The 20,472-nt window shown below is 45.1% G+C and overlaps 1 protein-coding gene across 10 annotated transcripts in view; it reads left to right on the forward strand.

The window, feature by feature from the left end:
- Positions 1–260: 260 nt before the first annotated feature.
- LOC129015241 (leucine carboxyl methyltransferase 1-like) overlaps positions 261–20,472 on the forward strand; it is a 49,622-nt gene continuing 29,410 nt past the window's right edge. For 4 of the 10 annotated variants that reach the window (XR_010124357.1, XR_010124361.1, XR_010124349.1 and 1 more), the window contains exon 1: positions 261–910. Coding sequence is in view for 2 of the 10 variants with exons in the window: in XM_063654697.1 (XP_063510767.1) it covers positions 845–906 (62 nt within the window). In the remaining 8 variants the exon portion in view is untranslated. Of the gene's footprint in view, positions 911–4,370; positions 4,442–20,472 lie in introns of all 10 variants that reach the window. The other 6 variants (XR_010124351.1, XR_010124352.1, XM_063654697.1 and 3 more) reach the window with 2 other exon arrangements.

A 20,472-nucleotide genomic window follows, 5' to 3' on the forward strand; every position in this document is an offset into this window, starting at 1 on the left:
TGCTTCTGGCTGGATTCTCTGCCCTTAAAATTCCGTGACGAGTCAGAAGAAACCTGGTGGCCTCTCCAGGCACCTAAGACTACACTTCCCAGAAAGCATCGCTGTACTCCGCTACCGACTTTTAGTTTCCTTTCTCCGTCGGCAAACTTCCGGGTTGGGTGGGCGGGGACAAAAAACTTATCCAATGAGCACCTTTGTAGGCTGAGAGGGAGGGATAACTGCCCAATGAGCGACTAGGCAGAGGAGCCAATAGGCGGAGAGGCTGCTGGGGCAGCAGGCGTCGGGCGTGTCACTGAGCCGCGCCAGCTGAGCCAGGTGGAGCCCTACCCTCGTCTCATGCTTTCTGCCTGCGACTGGCGCCGTCCCCTACCGCCCGTCGACCCTACTTCCATGTCCCTGGCGGACACAGCTCCCCGGAACCTCCACGCCCATGGCCACTAGACAGAGGGAGTCTTCCTTCACCTCCTGCTTTTCCACCTCGAGCTGCGACGCGGACGACGAGGGCGTGCGCGGAACCTGCGAAGATGCTTCCTTGTGCAAGAAGCGCCTGTCGGGCGCGGGATTCGGGGCTGGCATCTGGGACGCGGGCTTAGTTGGGAGGCGGGCCTGCATCTGAAGAATACGCTCGGAGGCTGGCAAGTTGCTGCCCCCGCCTCGCACGACCTTCGCTTCTCACCTGTGAAATGCACAGAACAGGGCTTCATTTATTTAACGAATCGTTTCTGAGCTCCTGCTGTGAGCCAGGCTTGGAGCAAGCCTGGGTACTGTGGATGGGAGCAGGCCCCTGAACCAGGCGCACGGGGTCTTGGCGTTCTCGGAGTTAAACGCTGCTAGAAAGACAAACATGATGCACCTAACTACTGTCTCCGTAGATTATGAGGATGAGAGGTGCAGGTTCTCTCTCTTGTAGGTATGATCCCCGTTGTGCACCTGAAACTCAGGCGATGAATTTCAGTGAAGGAAATGACCTGTCTAGGGCCACATAATACCTGTTTGAAAAGCCAGTACCACACTAAGTCTCCACTATTAAGGGTGTGGTGGTGAGGGTGGGGTCATAGGGAGCACAGGTATGTGTCAGAAAGAGAAAACATGAGGCTTGAGTGTCCTCCATTTATTCACTCATTCATTCTACAAAAATGGAGAGCTTACTTTGTGCCAGGGCCTTATTTGGGCTGGTTGGTGGGGATTCAATAATGGGAATACACCAAGAACAAGACAGACATGCTGCCAGACATACTGGAACTCACGGTTTAGTTGGGAAAGACTGATAGGAAATAATTATCCATGAGATACATAATTAAAATTTGGTGTTGTGCACTGAGAAATACCGCGGTGTCATTAGAGTTTGTAATTTAGTGATATTTAAGCTGAGAGCAAAAGGCTTAAAAAATAGGGGTGTAGGCCAGGCGCGGTGGCTCATGCCTGTAATCCCGGCACTTTAGAAGGCCGAGGTGGGCCGATCACCTGAGGTCAGGAGTTTGGGACCAGCCTGGTCAACATGGTGAAACCTCGTCTCTACTAAAAATACGAAAATCAGCCGGGCATAGTTGTGGGCGCCTGTAATCTCAGCTACTCAGAAGGCTGAGGCAGGAGAGTCGCTTGAACCTGGGAGGCGGAGGTTGCAGTGAGCCAAGACCGCGCCATTGCACTCCAGCCTGGGCAACAAGAGCAAAACTCCGTGTCAAAACAATAATAATAATAATAATAATAATAATATGTGGGAGAGTGTTCAGACGGCACAAGGGAGGAGTATGAACTGTTAGAGGATCTCAAAGAATGCCTTCTAGGCGAGAGACGTAGGCTTGCCACGTAGGGATTATAGAGTGGGGAAAACCAAAGTTTTGAATTAAGCCTTGCACTTTCTGTAGGTTCCCGGAGACTTAAGTGTTGTCATTCAGAGCATGGATTCTGGAACCAAACTCTGTCAAACTTAGTGCCACTCACTAGCTGTGTAAAATAGGGGAAGTTACACGCCGGGCACGTTGGCTCACGCCTGTAATCCCAGCACTTTGGGAGGCCGAGGCGGGCGGATCACGAGGTCAGGAGATTGAGACCATTCTGGCTAACACGGTGAAACCCCGTCTCTACTAAAAATACAAAAAAAAAATTTAGCCGGGTGTGGTGGCGGGCGCCTGTAGTCCCAGCTACTCGGGAGGCTGAGGTAGGAAAATGGCTTGAACCCGGGAGGCGGAGCTTGCAGTGAGCCGAGATCGTGCCACTGCACTCCAGCCTGGAAGACAGAGCGAGACTCTGTCACAAAAAAAAAAATAGGGGAAGTTACTAAACCATTCTGCACCTCAGTTTTCTGATCTGTAAAATGGGGATGATGATACTACCCACTTCATAAGTGGTTATGAAGATTAAATGATATTTAATGTTAGTATAGCACTACAGTAGTATTTGGCATGTAGTTGTTGGCAGTGGTTGATTAAATAGATAAATACATAAGCATTAAAGGCAGTCCCTGGTGAAATTTGTGACCTTAAATGGATTACAATCAGCTTTATCTCATCTCTAGCTTTCATTTGTTATTGGCCATATCTATAGCACTGTTTATTTTTTATCAATTAATTAATTTATTTTTTGAGACAGGGTTTAGCTCTTTTGCCCAGGCTGGAATGCAGTGGCGTGATCATGACTCACTGCAACCTCAACCTCCTGGGCTCAAGTGATCCTCCAGCGTTAGCCCTCCAAGTAGCTGGGACTACTGGCTCATGCCACTATGCCTGGCTAATTTTTTAATTTTTTTGTAGAGACGGGATCTCACTTTGTTGCCCAGGTTGGTCTCAAACTCCTGGGCCCAAGCTATCCTCCTGTGTCAGCCTCCCAAAGTGCTGGGACTACAGGCATGAGCTTCCGCATCTGGCCTATACCACTGATTAATTAGAAATAATTTTTTTCCTGGCCATGTGCAGTGGCACATACCTGTAATCCCAGCACTTTGGGAGGCCGAGACAGGTGGATCACTTGAAGCCAGGAGTTTGAGACCAGCCTAGCCAACATGGTGAAACCCTGTCTCTACTAAAAATATAAAAATTAGCCATGCATGGTGGTGCTCGCCTGTGATCCCAGCTATTTGGGAGGCTGAGACTTGAGAATCGCTTGCGCCCTGGAGATGGAGATTGCAGTGAACCGAGATCGTGCCACTGCACTTCAGCCGGGGTGATAGAGTGAGACCCTGTCTCTAAAAAATATATAATAATAATAATAATAATAATTTTTCTCATATTAACTGCTCTTTGCTAAGAGAATCTGAAGTGACATCAAAATTGTCAGAAATAAAATTCTGTTTAGTAGCACATTAGGGTTAGCACATTTGTTGGTAATATTTTTTGCAAACTTGCTTATATAAAAATAGTAAGTTATAAAATAGTTCAAACAGAAAGAAAGGTACAGAGAAATGGAGCATGCCTTTCATTGACTCTCTGTTGGATAGTTTTGATAATTTCAGGTTTTCTCTGCATCAGTTTCTGATGCCCTCTGGATCTACAAACATCTAAACATAATAGGGTAAGGTTTGGTTTGGAGCTGCAGAGAATATAAAGCAGACCTTCCTAACCTGAACAGCGTAGCCTGGGAGGCCTAAGAAACATTCAGATGCTCAGGGCCTACTGTAGCCCGATGAATCAGAATCTTCTGGGTCAAGTCCAGGATAATACAGGATAATAAAGACCACAGGTATTCACCATCTTGGTGCATTTCATAACAGCTTTTTTTTTTTTTTTTTTGAGACAGAGTCTTGCTTTGCCGCCCAGGCTGGCGTGCAGTCGCGCGATCTCAGCTCATTGCAACCTCTGCCTCTCGGGTTCAAGTGATTCCTCTGCCTCAGCCTCCCGAGTAGGTGGGACTACAGGCGCCTGCCATCACGCCTGGCTAATTTTTGTGTTTTTAGTAGAGATGGGGTTTCACCATACTGGGCAGGCTGGTTGGGAACTCCTGACCTCAAGTGATCTGTCTGCCTTGGCCTCCCAAAGTGCTGGGATTACAGGCGTGAGCCACCAAGTCCGGCTTTTTTTTTTTTTTTTTTTTGCACTAGGTTTTGCCTTGCCTGAAAAAAACAGGCAAAGAGACTGTGAAAAGTTAATGGTCTAAGACATTCTGCAGGACTCCGTGTCTTTCAGGTTCTGTAATGTATTAAACCTTTAGATCTTGTCCAAAAGTCATGATGTTAAATAAGGATTGCTTGCACGAATCATGGGCAAATTACTCTTTCTGCCTCAGTTTCTTAATCTTTAAAATGGGGATTATTAGGGTAACCTGCTTTTCAGGTGTGAGGGTTAAATGAGATAATTGATGCAGAGCAGTTAGCACAGGATCTGGCCCAAAGAGAAGCCCCCAGTAAATGATTGCATGTTTTCATTTTCCTCCAGGCCGAATATTATTCTGTTGAAGTTGCTGCATATGCAGTACATATGAGTCAGGCTGGTTCCTGCTGTCCTGAGTGAGTTACAACCATAAAATTCCTAAGATAACATTTTAAAAGCCAGTCAGTCTCCGAGGGCACTGATATTTGTTTAGTTTGCTTCCTCCTTTGGTACAGAGTCCTTCTGGGGATAAGGAGGATGTTACCTGTCTCAGAGGATTGCTGTGCAGGTGAAATGTGGAGTGCTTCCTGCAGTGCTTGGCATATAGGAGGTGTTCAGAATTGGTAGTTACTGTCATCACCACCCCCATTGTCATCAAACTATTACCATCATCAGCAGCATCATCACCATGGACTTATGCTATGAGGTCGGGTTTTTCTGATTAGTTACATTAGGTTTATATCCATGTGACTCAGCAGATATCAATTGAGCACTTTCCGTGGTAGCTGACTTCCCCACCCTCCTCTCCTCTCCTTATGATGTCCATCATGCTGTGCCCCAGAGTTTTTTCTCCCCACTTTCGTTTACCTGTTACCCAACCATCCCACTACCCCCTCACTGTGTCCTCTGCAATTACCACTCCATAATCAATAGCTGACTCTGTTTCCTCAGCCTCTCCTTAGCCGTTCCCTCCCTCCCTTTGCCTTCACCCTGACCCTTCCCCAGGGATATCCTGTTCTTGAAGCCCTCTCCCATGGCTCCTCCTTCTTCTCATCCACTGTGTATCTCAGGATCAGGGGTTTGAGCTTTGTGTCCTCCTGTGTGTGTCCCCCGTCTCATTCCATGGAGATCCTTCCTGCCCAGCTGGAGCCCTCCTGATTGCTGTTGTTCACCCCTCCTGATCATTCACCTCATTCATGGAAGACTGGGGTGCCTGGCCCAGAGTGTCTTCTACCGCAATTCGTGACATCACCCTAGGTGACCTCAGTGTCCACATGGAGCCTGTGCATGGGGCACTCACTTTCTTGAAGGCCTGGTCTGCAGCAATAACCTCTCCCCATCTGATTCTGTCACCCATTTTTTCCTTGACACCCTGTGTTTTTATCCTGTTGCTGCGCTGCCTCACAGATGAGAGTGCAACACTCCCCAACCCTGACTCGTTTTTCCAAGTTGCTTGACCAGTTCTTTCCCATTTCCCATGCTGTGCCCATTTCTCCTTAGCATCTTCTCGGTTTTCTGTATCCTTTAGATATTCCCTCTCCTATCACTTCTCAATTGATCTTAGAACTCATCCTCCAACCCTCAGTAATTCTCTTGGCAGTGTCTTTATCTCCCTTACCTTTTGGTCCTGGTAGAGCCAGAACCCTGGCTAAACCACACTGTCCATTTTTGCCTTGACTATAGGTGGTAGAAATCACACAGCAAGGTGGCTTGGTGCCGCTATGAATTCATGTCACCCAATCGCACCTGTGCCCTTAACAGAACCTGATCATTGTAGTATGCTTCTCAGTCCGCTCACTCTCCCTTTCTCCAGGATACTTAATTCAGACGTTTTCCACTGTCTTCAAACTTCTGACTTACCCCACCCCTTCTTCATTCTCAAGATAATGTCAGCTATTGCTCAACATAGAAAACGGGAGCCCTCAGAAAGAAACTCCATGAACCTCCCCCAAGAAACAACCATCCGTTTTTTGCTGTTACAGTTGTGAATGTCCTCCAGTAAAGACCACATGAAACGCTTTGTGGTTAAGCAAGTTGGGTTTATTACTTGTTGCAAGGAGGGAAAACTCACACCATGAGGAGCATATCAGTAAGAGGATGTTAGACCTTTAGGATCTGGGCTTTGGCTGGGTGATTTGGGGGAGGGTCCAGGGATTTGCTCTGGATTGAGTGCTGATAGGATGTAAAAAAATTCTATCACCCAGTAGCTATAGCTTTTCTAGAAGGAGGTTTGGCTGGAGTAGGGCTAAAGCTGTAATGTGTAAAGAAGCAACGTCACTCTGATCAGCTGGGAGAAAGGGATGTCTGGTATTCCGTGGGTGGCACGGTGACCTTGCTTTTGTCTGTGCTTACACAGAATGATGATGTGGTCTTGTTTAGTCTCTCGTCATCACTGTTGCAGGCCCTTGTGTGGGTGTTCTGTGTGACTTTGTGTGTTTGTGTGTGGGGGTGGGGGGGGCGGTTAGAGTGGAGGCAAGTTTACTAAGAAAGTAAAGGAATAGGCCGGGTGCGGTGGCTCATGTCTGTAATCCCAGTACTTTGGGAGGCCGAGGTGAGCAGATCACAAGGTCAAGAGATCAAGACCATCCTGGCCAACATGGTGAAACCCCGTCTCTACTAAAAATACAAAAATTAGCTGGGCATGGTGACGCGTGCCTGTAGTCCCAGCTACTCAGGGGGCTGAGGCAAGAGAATTGCTTGAACCCGGGAGATGGAGGTTGCAGTGAGCTAAGATCATGCCACTGCACTCCAGACTGGTGACAGAGCAAGACTCTGTCTAAAGGAAAAAAAAAAAAGGAATAAAAGAGTGGCTACTCCATAGGCAGAGCAGCTCTGCAAGATTATATCCAACAGGAAAACAACACGGCCTCACTGTGGGTGCCAAAACAAGGGCTTGCCGGCAGAAGACAACAGCATGAGCAGAGGCATGGAGCCTGAAGCAGAACTGTGTGTTAGGTAAACCTGACACAGGGTGGGGAGTGGGTACCAGGAGAGAGTTCCAGACAGGTTGTCACACAGTGAACTGTGGAAGGTCACAAGGAGTACAGGTTTTATCCTGAGGGATTTTAAGTGGGGAACTGACATGATCTGGATTTGTATTAGAAAAATCCCCAGCAGCTGTGTGGAGAAGTGTTGGTGACAAAGGGGAAGCCTCCTTTTCTTTCTCACACCCACAGCCCCTGCACCTGCTGTCCTTGCTCATCTGATCTGCAACACATTCATATTCTACCTGCGGCCAGGGTGATTTTTCAGAATCACAAATCTTATCTTGTCACTTACTAAAACCTTTCAGTTCCCTATCAGCTACCAGTTAAAAATCTGTACTTTGTTATATGACATACATACTGTGCCTTTCATGATCTGGTTCCTCAAGCCTGATATCTGGCTACCAACTTGAAATCTCCACTTGGATGTCTCGGAATTATCTCACATTTACTATTTGCAAAACTATGCTTACGATCACCTCCCCATGTTCTACTACCCTGTCCAAGCCCCAACTTAGTGAATGGTTCCATAGTTCATTCAGTTCACAAGTTTAAAAGGTAGGTGTCATCTTGGAACTGCCTTTTTTTTTTTGAGACTGGGCCTTGCTGTGTCACCCAGGCTGGAGTGCAGTGGTACAATCATAGCAGCCTCGACTTCCTGGGCTCAAGTGGTCCTCCCACCTCAACTTCCACAGGTGTGTGCCACCTCACCTGGCTGATTTTTGTATTTTTTTGTAGAGGCAGGGTTTTGCTATGTTGTACAGACTGGTCTTGAACTCATGGACTGAAGTGATCCACCTGCCTCAGCCTCTCAGAGTGCTGGGATTACAGGCATGAGCCACTGTGCCTGCCCAGGAACTGCCCTTTTAATATCTGCCTTGTGAAATCAGTTACCCAGACTTCTTATTTTATTATTATTATTATTATTTTTTTTGAGTCAGAGTCTTGCTTTGTCGCCAAGGCTGGAGTGCAGTGGCATGATCTCCGCTCACTGCAATCTCCGTCTCCCAGGTTCAAGCGATTCTCGAGCCTCAGCCTCCCAAGTAGCTGGGATTAAAGGCACATGCCACCATGCCAGCTAATTTTTGTATTTTTAGTAGAGACGGGGTTTCACCATGTTGGCCAGGTTGAACTGAAGAGTGCGGTGGCCTGACTAGGTTTTAACAGCATTACTTCAGCCTGTGTTAGGAGCAGACTGCAGGGGTAAGGATGGAGGCAGAATCAGTTAGTTGGCTATGGGGGTGTCCCCTGCGAGACAGGCTGGTGCTTGGATCAGGATAGTGGTGACGGAGATGCTGAGAATATGTCCGATTCTGGGTGCATTTTGAAGGTAGAGCTGATAGAATGTTCTGGCAGAGTGGATATGGGGTGAGACTGAGGGGGCCAAGATGACTACAAGGTTTTTGGCTTAGCTGACGTGGCTCACTCCGAGAGGTCTTTCTGACACCCACAGACAAGACCTAGCTTCTGTTGAATGTTCTCATAACACCTGTGAGTCTCCTTGGTAGTCGTCGGCCTAGTTGTAATTTAGAAAGTGCCTGGTGGACTGGGAGTGGTGGCTCACGCCTATAATCCCAGCACTTTGGGAGGCTGAGGTGGGCAGATCACCCGAGGTCGGGAGTTCAAGACCAGCCTGACCAACATGGAGAAACCCCATCTCTACTAAAAATACAAAATTAGCAGGGCATGGTGGCAGGCGCCTGTAATCCTAGCTACGCGGGAGGCTGAGGCGGGAGAATCGCTTGCACCTGGAAGGTGGAGGTGGTTGTAGTTGCGGTGAGCCGAGATTCCACCATTGCACTCCAGCATGGGCAACAAGAGCAACATTCTGTCACGATAAATAAATAAATAAATAGGAAAGTGCCTAGTGCTCATCTCTGCCACTGGAATAGACACAATACCGAGCACAGACCATGCCTACCTTTATGCCACATGCGCAAATAAATATTTGTCAGCTGGTCACAGTGAAAGGAACTGAGCACACATGTTCAAGATTGTATTTCCTGATGAGGTCTTAAAATTCTGGTTTTCTGTTTCATTGGTTCTGAATGGTCTGTGTGTTCTAGAGAGCAGACCAGGGCTTATAAGGCTGAAATTTCATGTGAAAATTATGGTGGTTAATCTGATTTCTCAACTGAATGGAGAAATATTCCCCCTTGACATAGAAGCAGGTCACAGGGTCACCTCTGGGGAAAACCAGCTTTTCCCCAAGGGCTTAGCCCAGGGCCTTTCCGGCACCCAGATCGTATCTTCTTAGCTGTGCCCCAGAGAATGAGGTCGAGATTGTGATCTGAAATATTTTCCAGGCAGGTGCTGCTTTTCATGCCCAGAGAAGGCATGCCACTTCAGAGCTAAAACATTCTGTTGCACATAAATTAGCTGTAAAACTTGCCCATCAATAAAGTCAGATAAATCATGGGGTTGTGCTTGTGTTTTTCTTTTTAAGGATCAAATTAAAGTTTGGGAAACATTCGCTAAAGATAATGTTATTAGATCTGGAATATCAATCTCACGTCATTTTTTCCCTTAAATGCTTAATTTTTTTAATGACGAAAATAACTTTTCCCTCCACTTAATAACTTAAACATATTTCCCATAGATCTGCCTCATTCTTTTTAGTGGTTATGAGGTGTTCTGCAGCATAGTAGTATTAATATTTTATTTGGCCATTCTTCTCTTGTTCATCATTTATGTGGCTCTGGTTTTGCTCTTGAGAGTGCAAGGCTGGGCACAATGGCTCATGCCTGTAATCCCAGCACATTGGGAGGTCAAGATGGGAGGACTGCTTGAGTCCAGAAGTTGGAGACCAGGCGGGGCAATATAGTAAGACTTCATGTCTCAATAAAAAATAGACTGAATGCTGTGGCTCACGCCTGTAATCCTAGCACTTTAGGAGGCCAAGGTAGGAAGATTGCTTGAGCTCAGGGGTTTGAGACTAACCTGGGCGACATAGTGAGAACCTTTCTCTGCCAAAAAGAAAAAATTAGGCATGGTGATGAGCACCTGTGGTCCCAGCTGCCTGGGAGGCTGAGGCAGGAGGATCACTTGAGTCTAGGAGGTCAAGGCTGCAATGAGCTATGAGCTATAATTGCACCACTGCACCCTAGCCTGTGTAACAGTGAGACCGTGTCTCAAAAAAAAAAAAAAATAGTGCTGGGATCAGCATTTTTGCATGTGTGTGAGTTTTGCTATGAAATAGATTTTAGGGAAGAAGTTTCTGCAAAGTAGTCCTTGAAAGAGGTTGTGTCAGTTTCCATTCCCACCCACAGTGAGCGTGATGCCCGTATCGAATATTCTCAATCTCTTTAATTGTTTACCACCTAGCAGGTGGAAAATAATCTCCCTTTAATTTTATCCTATAATCACTCTTGAGGCTGAACATTTTTTAAAAAAACTTTTAGGGCAGGGTGTGGTGGCTCACGCCTGTAATCCAAGCACTTTGGGAAGCTGAGGCGGGTGGATAACTTGAGGTTAGGAGTTTGAGACCAGCCTGGCCAACGTGATGAAACTCTGTCTCTACTAAAAATACAAAAATTAGCCGGGTGTGGTGGCAGGCGCCTGTAATCCTGGCTACTCGGGAGGATGAGGTAGGAGAATCGCTTGAACCCAGGAGGCGGAGGTTGCATTGAGCCAAGATTGTGCCACTGCACTCCAGCCTGGGCGACAGAGCAAGACTCTGTCTTAAAAAAAAAAAAAAAAAAAAAAGCAAAAAACTTTTAGGTTCAGGGGTATATGCACAGCTTTGTTGAATAGGTAAATTCGGGTCATGGGGTTTGTTGTATGATTTTGTCACACAGGTACTAAGCGTAGTACCCATTAGTTATTTTTTCTGATCCTCTCCCTCATCCCACCCTCCAGTAGGCCCCAGAGTGTGTTGTTCCCCTCTGTGTGTCCATGTGTTCTCATCATTTAGCTCCCACTTGTAAGTGAGACATGCAGTATTTGTTTTTCTGTTCCTGCATTAGTTTGCTAAGGATAATGGCCTCCAGCTCCATCCATGTCCCTGCAAAGGACATGATCTTGTTCTTTTTTATGGCTGCATAGTATTCTATGGTGTATATGTAACACATTGTCTTTATCTAGTCTGTCACTGATTGGCATTTAGGTTGGTTTCGTGATTTTACTATTGTGAATAGTGCTGCAATGAACACACACATGCATGTGTCTTAATGGTACAATGATTTATATTTTGGGGAGTATATACCCACTAATGGGATTTCTAGATTGAATGGTATTTCTGTCTTTAGGTCTTTGAGGAGTCACCACACACTGCTTTTGACAATGGTTGAACTAATTTACACTCCCACCAACAGTGTGTATAAGGTTCCCTTTTCTCCACAACCTCACCAAAGGCTGACCATTTTCAGTATGCTCACTGTCACTGATTTTTTTTTTTTTTTTTTTGAGACAGGGTCTTGTTCTGTTGCCCAGGCTGGAGTGCAGTGATATGATCACGGCTCACTGCAGCCTCAACTTCCTGGGCCCACGTGACCATTTTGTCTCAGCCTCCTGAGTAGCTGGGACTATAGGCACAGGCCCCCACGCCTGACTTATTTTTAAATTTTTTGTAGAGGCAGGGTATCACCATTTTGCCTAGGTGGGTCTCAAACTCTTGAGCTCAAATGATCCTCCCTTCTCGGCCTCCCCATGTGCTGTGATGACAGGCATGAGCCACCACACCAGCCTGATATTTTTTATGTGAACCCTCTCTTCATATCATTTCCTGTTGGGCTGTATGTCTTTTCCTTGTTTGGTTATTTATATTTTTATTACTGATTTGTAGGAAGTTTTTATGTTGGCATAGTATCCTTGGCTAACTATTTGTTATAGTATTTTTTGGTCAAGATGATGCTTGTCTATTGGTTTAACTTGTACAGTACATTTCATAAGTCAGAAACTATGAATCTGTTTTTTTAAGTTGGGGTTTCACTGTGTTGTCCAGGCTGGTTCTCCCCTGGACTCAAGTGATCCTCCTGCCTCCACCTCCTGAGTAGCTGAGATACAGGTACTTGCCACCACACCCGGCTCCAGAAATTGTAAATCTTTGATGCAAAATCTGACAATTTTTACCTTTGTTTTTGTTTTGTTTTTTTGAGACAGGGTCTCCGTCTGTCTCCTAAGCTGGAGTGCAGTGGCACAATCTCAGCTCAGTGCAGCCTTGACCTCCCAGGCTCAAGTGATCCTCCCGCCTCAGACTCCCGAGCAGCTAGGGACTACAGGCACATGCCATCATGCCTGGCTAATTTTTATTTTTTGTAGAGATGGGATCTTGCCTTGTTTCCCAGGCTTTTCTTGAACTCCTGGGCTCCAGCGATCCTCTTGCCTCGGCCTCCCAAGGTGCTGGGATTACAGGCATCAACCAGCCTCTCTTATCTTTTCCTAGTTTCCTAACTCTACTTTGCAGCCATTTTCTGATTTTGTCTACTATAGATTAGATTTGCCTATTCTTGAATGCCATATAAATGGAATCACACAAATGTATTCCTCTGTGTGTTTTTTATTCAACATATTCTTTGAGATTCATCTGTAATGTGTGTGTTGTCAAAGATAAAGCCGGACACTAAAGTGGTAAGGACCGATTTTCATCAGTACTAACGATTGTAGTTTAGCCAAATTCAAACCAGTGTGAACTGAGCTTAACTTCAATTTGCATAGACAGGACAGGGTGTTTTAAAAGGAGAATGAGAAAGGGGCTCAGTAGAGTCAGGGAAGTGAAAAATCACAAAAAGTGGGGAGAGAGGGTTGGTCCTGTGAAACCCATCTGGGTTTGGTAACTGGCCGTTAAGGAAGTTAGGCTCCTGCCTTCCCACAGAGAGTGGGAGGCAGGCCCTGTCTTCAGTAGTGTTGGCTGAAACACAGTAAATTCTATAGGAAGCCTTGAGTTTTCTCAGACAGGCAGCTTACTGGGGGTTGGGTCATCCAAAGGATGCAACCTCGAACTATTGGAAACCATGTTTTTAGGCTGGGCGCCGTGGCTCACGCCTGTAATCCCAGCACTTTGGGAGGCCAAGGCGGGTGGATTGCTTGAGGTCAGGAGTTCGAGACCAGCCTGGCCAACACGGCAAAACCCCATCTCTACTAAAAATACAAAACTTAGCCAGATGTGGTGGCACACGCCCGTAGTCCCAGCTACTCAGGAGGCTGAGGCAGGAGAATTTTTTAAACTTGGGAGGTGGAGGTTGTAGTGAGCTGAGATCACACTGCTGCACTCCAGCCTGGGCAATAGAGCAAGACTCTGTTTCAAAACAAAAACAAAAACAAAAAACAAACAAACAAAAAAGGCCAGGTGCGGTGGCTCCCAGCACTTTGGGAGGGCAAGGTGAGAGGATGGAACACTTGAGCCCAGGAGTTCGAGACCAGCCTGGGTGACATAGTAATACCTCCCTCTCTACAAAATAAATAATTATTTTTATATTTTTGAGTCTCACTGTTTCACCCAGGCTGGAGTACAGTGGCACGATCTCAGCTCACTGCAACCTCTTCCTCCCGGGTTCAAGTGATTCTCATGCCTCAGCCTCCTGAGTAGCTGGGATTACAGGTGTGAGCCACCACACCTGTAATTTTTGGCTAATTTTTGTATTTTTAGTAGAGATGGGGTTTCATCATGTTCGCCAGGCTGGTCTCGATCTCCTTACCTCAAGTAATCACCTGCCTTGGCCTCCCAAAGTACTGGAATTACAGGCGTAAGCCATGGCGCCCAGCCAACAATTTTTTAAATAACAACAGAAAGAAACTATGTTAGTGTTTGCTCAAGTCTTTTTTTTTTTTTTTTTTAAGACAGAGTCTTACTCTGTCGCCCAGGCTAGAGTGCAGTGGTGTGATCTCGGCTCACTGCAACCTCTGCCTTCTGGGTTCACGTGATTCTCCTGCCTCAGCCTCCCCAGTAGCTGGGATTACAGGCTTGTGCCACCAAACCCGGCTAATTTTCATATTTTTAATAGAGACAGGGTTTTGCCATGTTAGCCAGGCTGGTTTCAAACTCCTGACCTCAGGTGATCAGCCTGCCTTGGCCTCCCAAAGTGCTGGGATTACAGGTGTGAGCCACCGTGTCCAGCCTGATTTTTGTTTGTTTATTTATTGGCTTTTTTGATTTTGTTTGTTTTTGTTTTTGTTTTGTTTTTTTGTGACTTGCTCTGTCATCCAGGCTGGAGTGCAGTGATGTGATGTGATCACGGCTCACTGCAGTGCTGACCTCCCCAAACCCAAGTGATCCTCCTGCCTCAGCCTCCCTAGTAGCTGGGACTACAGGCATGCACCACCACGTTCTGCTAAGTTTTAAACTTTTTGTAGAGTTGGGGCCTGTCTATGTTGCCTAGGCCAGTCTAGAACTGCTGGGCTCAAGTGACACTCCTGCCTCGGTCTCTCAAAGTGCTGGGATTACAGGCACGAGCCACCATGCCCAACCTTGCTCAAGTCTTTATAGGACAAGGCTAAGGCCTAGTTGAGAAGAGGGGTCAGAGGAGCTGGCTAGAGTTTGGTCAAGGAGACAGTCTTTGCCAGTGGAAAGTCATTTGCTCCTTTTTGAGTTGTGTGAATATAGGATTTGTTCATCCATTCACCTTTTGATGAACATTTGGGTTGTGTCCAGTTTTGGACCAGTGTAAATCGGCTGCAATGAACATTCTTAATTTATTTCTCTTAGATAAATGTTTAGGAGTGGAAGTGCTTAGTCATAGGGTGGGGACATAGGTAACTACCACACTAATATCCAAAGTGGTTTATCAGTTGACACTTCCCACCAGCTACATAGCAGAACTTGCAGTTCCTCCATATCCTTGTTAACGTTCTGTATTGTCCGTGGGTGTGAAACAGCATCTCATGGTTTTAAGTCGTATTTCCCTGGCGACTAATAAGCACTTTTTCATGTACGTATTGGCCATTCCCATGTCATCTTTTGTGAACTGTCTGTTTTGCATATTTTTGTGGTGATACTGTTGTTTTATATTTGTTGGAGTGTGTTATATATTCTGGATAGGAATTTTTTTTTTTTTTTTTTTTTGAGATGGAGTCCCACTCACCCAGGCTGAAGTGCAATAGTGTAATCTCAGCTCACTACAACCTCAGCCTCCCAGGCTCAAGCAATTCTCCTGCCTCAGCCTCCCAAGTAGTTGGGACTACAGGCACACACCATCACACTCGGCTAATTTTTGTATTTTTAGTAGAGACGGGGTTTCACTGTGTTGGCCAGGCTGGTCTTGAACTCCTGACCTCTGGCGATCCTCCCACCTCGGCCTCCCAAAGTGCTGGGATTACAGGTGTGAGCCACTGCGCCCAGCCTGGAATATTTTTATCAGATATATATATGTTGTAAATACACACACACACACACACACACATATACATGAAACATATATATATATACACATATATATATATACATACATATATATATACATATATATACACACATACATATATATACATATATATATACATACATATATACATATATATACACATACATATATATACATATATATATACACATACATATATATATATACACATATATATGAAAATGTAAAATACCATTTGCAATAGCATCAGGCCAGGCACGGTGGCTCATACCTATAATCCCAGCACTTTGGGAGGCCAAGGTGGGAGGATCCTTTGAGCCCAGGACTTTGAGCAACAGGCAACATAGTGAGACCTTGTCTCTACAAGAAGGTGAACCAAATTAGCTGGGCATGGTGGCGTGTACCTGTAGTCCCAGCTACTTGGGAGGCTGAGGTGAGAGGATAGCTTGAGACTGGGAGGGTTAAAGCTGCAGTGAGCTGTGATCATACCACTGCACTCCAGCCTGGGTGACAGAGAGAGATCCTGTCCCAAAAAAAGAAAAAAGGAAAAACAGCATAAAAATAGTAGTGTCAAAAATCATTAGAATAACTCTAATGAAAGACATGAAAACACCTTTACCAGAAAAATATTGTGAGAGAATACTTTTACTCTCTCACTAAAATATTAGTGAGAGAAATTAATAAATACTTAAATAAGGAGGAGGTTACTTTGTTCATACATTGGAAGACCTGATATTAAGATTTCTGTTCTCCCCAAATTCATCTATGGAGTAAGTGCAATCCCAGTTAAAATCCTATTTGACTTTTTTTTGAAGAAACTAACAAGTTGATTCTAAAATTTATATGGAAATGCAAAATATCTAGAATAGGTAAAAAACAAGACGAGCAAAGTTGGAGAACTTAAACTGCTAATTTTTTATACCACTTAATTTTAAGACTTACTGTAAAGCTACACTAATCAAAACATTGGTCTTGACATGATGATAGACAAATATATCGTGAAACTGAGTCCAGAAATAGACCTGCATATGTACTGTCAGTTGATTTTTGCCCAAAGCGAGTAAGTCAATTTTCTGGTGGAAGGAAGGAAAGTCATTTCTTTTCTTTTCTTTCTTTTTTTTTTTTTTTTTGAGAGAGGGTCTTCTTCTGTCGCCCAAGATGGAATGCAGTGGTATGATCATGGCTTACTGCAGCCCCAGCCTCCTGGGCTCAAGTGATCCTCCCACCTCAGCCTCCCAAGTAGCTGGGACTGCAGGTGCGTACTTCCACATCCAGCTAATGTTTTGTTGTTTTTTGTTTGTAGAGAGAGGGTCTCACTGTGTTGCCCAGGTTGGTCTCGAACTCCTGGGCTCAAACTGTACTCACACCTCAGCCTCCCAAAGTGTTGGGATTGTAGGTGTGAGCCACTGTGCCCAGCCAGGAAGTTCTTTTTAATGAATAATTCTAGATCAAATGGATAGTCATGCGAGGAAAGAAATTAACTTTCACCCCATCTCATGTCATACACACAAATTAGTTGGTAATTGTTTATAAACCTAAACGTAAAAGCTAGAATCGTAAATCTTACACATGAAAACATGGGAGAATATCTTTGCAACCATGGGGTGGGCAGAGATTTTGTAAGTAGAACACAAAATGCACTTACTACAAAGGAAAAATAGATACATTAAGAAAATGAACAGGCAAACCATACAATATTCGCAATACGTGGTAAGGGTTTTATTTTTTTCCCAAAATAGTTTGGTATTACTCAGGTCTGTGGCATCTTGTCATGATATTCTGTATTTACTGGCTTTTTGCTGAGTTAGATACAGAACATTGATCCAAGAGAATTTTCTGGTTGGGTTTCCCCATTTCTTTTACCTTCGTGTGAATGTTGCTCCCTTTGCCATTTATGCTTTGCCCAATATTCAGTCACTGCTTATAACAGAGACAGATTTTAGATCATATTATTCCTTGCAAAGTAAAGAGACATTAGATGAAAGCAAAAGGCAACACGGGCAGTCTCCTCTGGAAGGGAATTGCAGCCTATATGAGTCTTCCTGGTTATTGAGGATTGAGGCTCAGCTTTTTAGGTGACTCAGCATTTAAGTCCTTGCACATTAACTATACACTAGCAACAGACCTGAAAGGAGGAAGGGAGACGAAGCCTAGCTCTGTTTCAGTACAGCATCTGTTGCCCTGAAGACTTTGCTTCCTGGCCAGGCGTGGTGACTCAGGCCTGTAATCCCAGCACTTTGGAGGCTGAGGCGGGCGGATCACTTGAAGTCAGGAGTTCGTGACCAGCCTGGGCAACACGGTGAAACCCCGTCTCTACTAAAAATACAAAAATTAGCTGGGCATGGTGGTGGGTGCCTGTAATCCCAGCTACTAGTTAAGTCCTGGCACATTAGCTATATACTAGCAACAGCCCTGAAAGGAGGAGGGGAGATGAAGCCTAGCTCTGTTTCAGTACAGCGTCTATTGCCCTTAAGACTTCGCTTCCTGGCCAGGCATGGTGACTCATGCCTGTAACCCCAGCACTTTGGGAGGCTGAGGCGGGCGGATCACTTGAGGCCAGGAGTTTGTGACCAGCCTGGGCAACACGGTGAAAACCTGTCTCTACTAAAAATACAAAAATTAGCCGGGCATGGTGGTGGGTGCCTGTAATCCCAGCTACTCGGGAGGCTGAGGCACGAGCATCAGTTGAACCCCGGAGATGGAGGTTGCAGTGAGCCAAGATCGTGCTACTGCACTCCAGCCTGGGCGACAGAATGAGAGTCTGTCTCAAAAAAAAAAAAAAGACAAAAAAAGATTTTGCTTCCTGCCTTCCATTTATAAACCAATAATAAAACCAACAGGAAACAGAAACTAAAAATGAAACTAAAAGGTATAAAAGAACAATAGAATTAAAGTTGGAGGTAGTGCCATATCTTACAGACCACAAGCAGCATGCAGTTGAAATTCTAAATCTGAGATTTTAATGCTGAACATAGTTGAATTTTGCAATCTCAAATACATGTACAGTGATGCCTTCGGGTAACAGCTGCCCGCATATATGGTGGTGGCGGTCCCATGGGAATTTTTCAGCTCCATTATCTTATCACCTAGTGACGTAGCTGTTCTAATGTCTTAGCACGGCACATCACTCATGAGCTTATGTGGATGCTGGTGTAAACAAACCTACCGTGCAGCCTGTCCTATAAAAGTGTAGCACATACAATTATGTACAATACATGAAACTTGATCATGATAAACAACTGTGTTAACGGTTTATGTATTTACTATGCTATACTTTTTATTGTTATTTTAGAATAACAACTCACTGACTCACCCAGAGCAACTACTTATTAACAAAAAGTTAACTGTAAAAGCCCTCAGGCAGGTCCTTCAGGAAATATTCCAGAAGAAGAAATCATTATCTTGGGAGATGTCAGCTCCATGCATGTTATTGCCCCTGGAGACCTTCCAGGGGAACAAGATGTGGAGGTGCTGGAGAGTGATATTGAGGTGCTGACTCTGTGTAGGCCTAGGATAATATATGTGATTGTGTCTTAGTTTTTTTTTTTTTTCTTTTTTTGAGACAGAGTCTGGAGTGTAGTGGCACGATCTTAGTTCACTGCAACCTCCGCCTTCCAGGTTCAAGCGATTCTCCTGCCTCAGCCTCCTGAGTAGCTGGTATTACAGGCATGTGCCACCATGCCTGGCTAATTTTTTGTGTTTTTAGAAGAGACGGGGTTTCACCATGTTGGCCAGGAAGGTCTCGAACTCCTGACCTCGTGATCTGCCCACCTTGACCTCCCAAAGTGCTGAGATTACAGGCATGAGCCACTGTGCCTGGCTAGCATACACTGCTTTTAAAGTTTACACAGTGTAATGTCCTACGTCTTCACACTCACTCACCCCTCACTCACTGACTCACCCAGGGCAACTTCCAGTCCTGTAAACTCCATTCAGTGCAGGTGTCCTATAGAGGTGGATCATTTTTAGCCTTTTATACTGTATTTGTAGTGTACTTTTTCTATGTTTAGCTGTGTTTAGATACACAAATACTTAACATTGTGCTACAGTTGCCTTCTTTATTCAGTACAGTAATGTGCTGTAGAGATTTGTAGCCCAGGAGCAATAGGCTATACCATGTAGCCTGGGTGTGTAGTGGGCTGTACCATATAGGTTTCCGTAAGTGCTCTCTGTGATGTCTGTACAATGAAATCACCTAAGAATGCATTTCTCAGAATGCATCCCCATTGTTAAGCAACACATGACTTTATGCGCACAAACAGATACACACACATACACATAGGCATATCATTTAAACAACTCAAGTGTTATGAGGGATAAAACAAGTGTTCGGGGGTAGGAACATCTAAATCCAGGTGGGTATGTTTCAAAACCCACATTATGGCTCACGTCTCTAATCCCAGCACTTTGGGAAGCCGCAGTGGGTGGATCCAACACCAGCCTCGGTAACATGATGAAACCCCATCTCTACAAAAAATACAAAAATTAGCTGGGTGTGGTGGAGTGTGCCTGTAGTCCCAGCTACTTGGAAGGCTGAGGTGGGAGAGACACCTGAGCCCAGGGAGGTTGAGGGTGCAGTGAGCTGTGATCACACCACTGCACTCCAGCCTGAGCAACACAGTGAGATCCTGTCTAAAAAAAAAAAAGAAAAGAAAAGAAAAGAAAACATACATTAAACCTTCAGTTACCTAGTTAAAGAATTAAGTTCCACAGCTGAGGAAACTGCCTCAACCTAGATCTATAAAGCTGAGTCTGCCTTGTAGGGTCCTATGAGGTTTGTGTGTGTTCATATTTGTCAAGCATTTGGAATAATGCCTGGCACATAGTAAGCACATGGTGAGTGTCACTTAAAGAAGTAAATGAGGCTCCAGCTTGATCCTTATAAGCTGGGTGAATGGGGAGGCCCCACCTCATTCCCTGAAGCCTCAGATGAGAAAATGGCTGTTGGAGGGGATTTCACACTTTCAGAAGGACCCATTGTTCCAGTTGAGCTCTTGGAGATAGGACTCAGTCAGTAAATGCTTCTTGAATGAGTAGGTGGTTGGACCAGATCAGTGTTTCCCGTGGGAGGAATGTGAGATGGTTTTGGGCGGTACACAGATGTTTTACATGTTAATAGGTATTTATTACAGCATTGTGCTATCAGAAAATATTGGGCGGCACATT

This window comes from Pongo pygmaeus, chromosome 18 (assembly GCF_028885625.2).
Source record: "Pongo pygmaeus isolate AG05252 chromosome 18, NHGRI_mPonPyg2-v2.0_pri, whole genome shotgun sequence".
Taxonomy (NCBI): domain Eukaryota; kingdom Metazoa; phylum Chordata; class Mammalia; order Primates; family Hominidae; genus Pongo; species Pongo pygmaeus.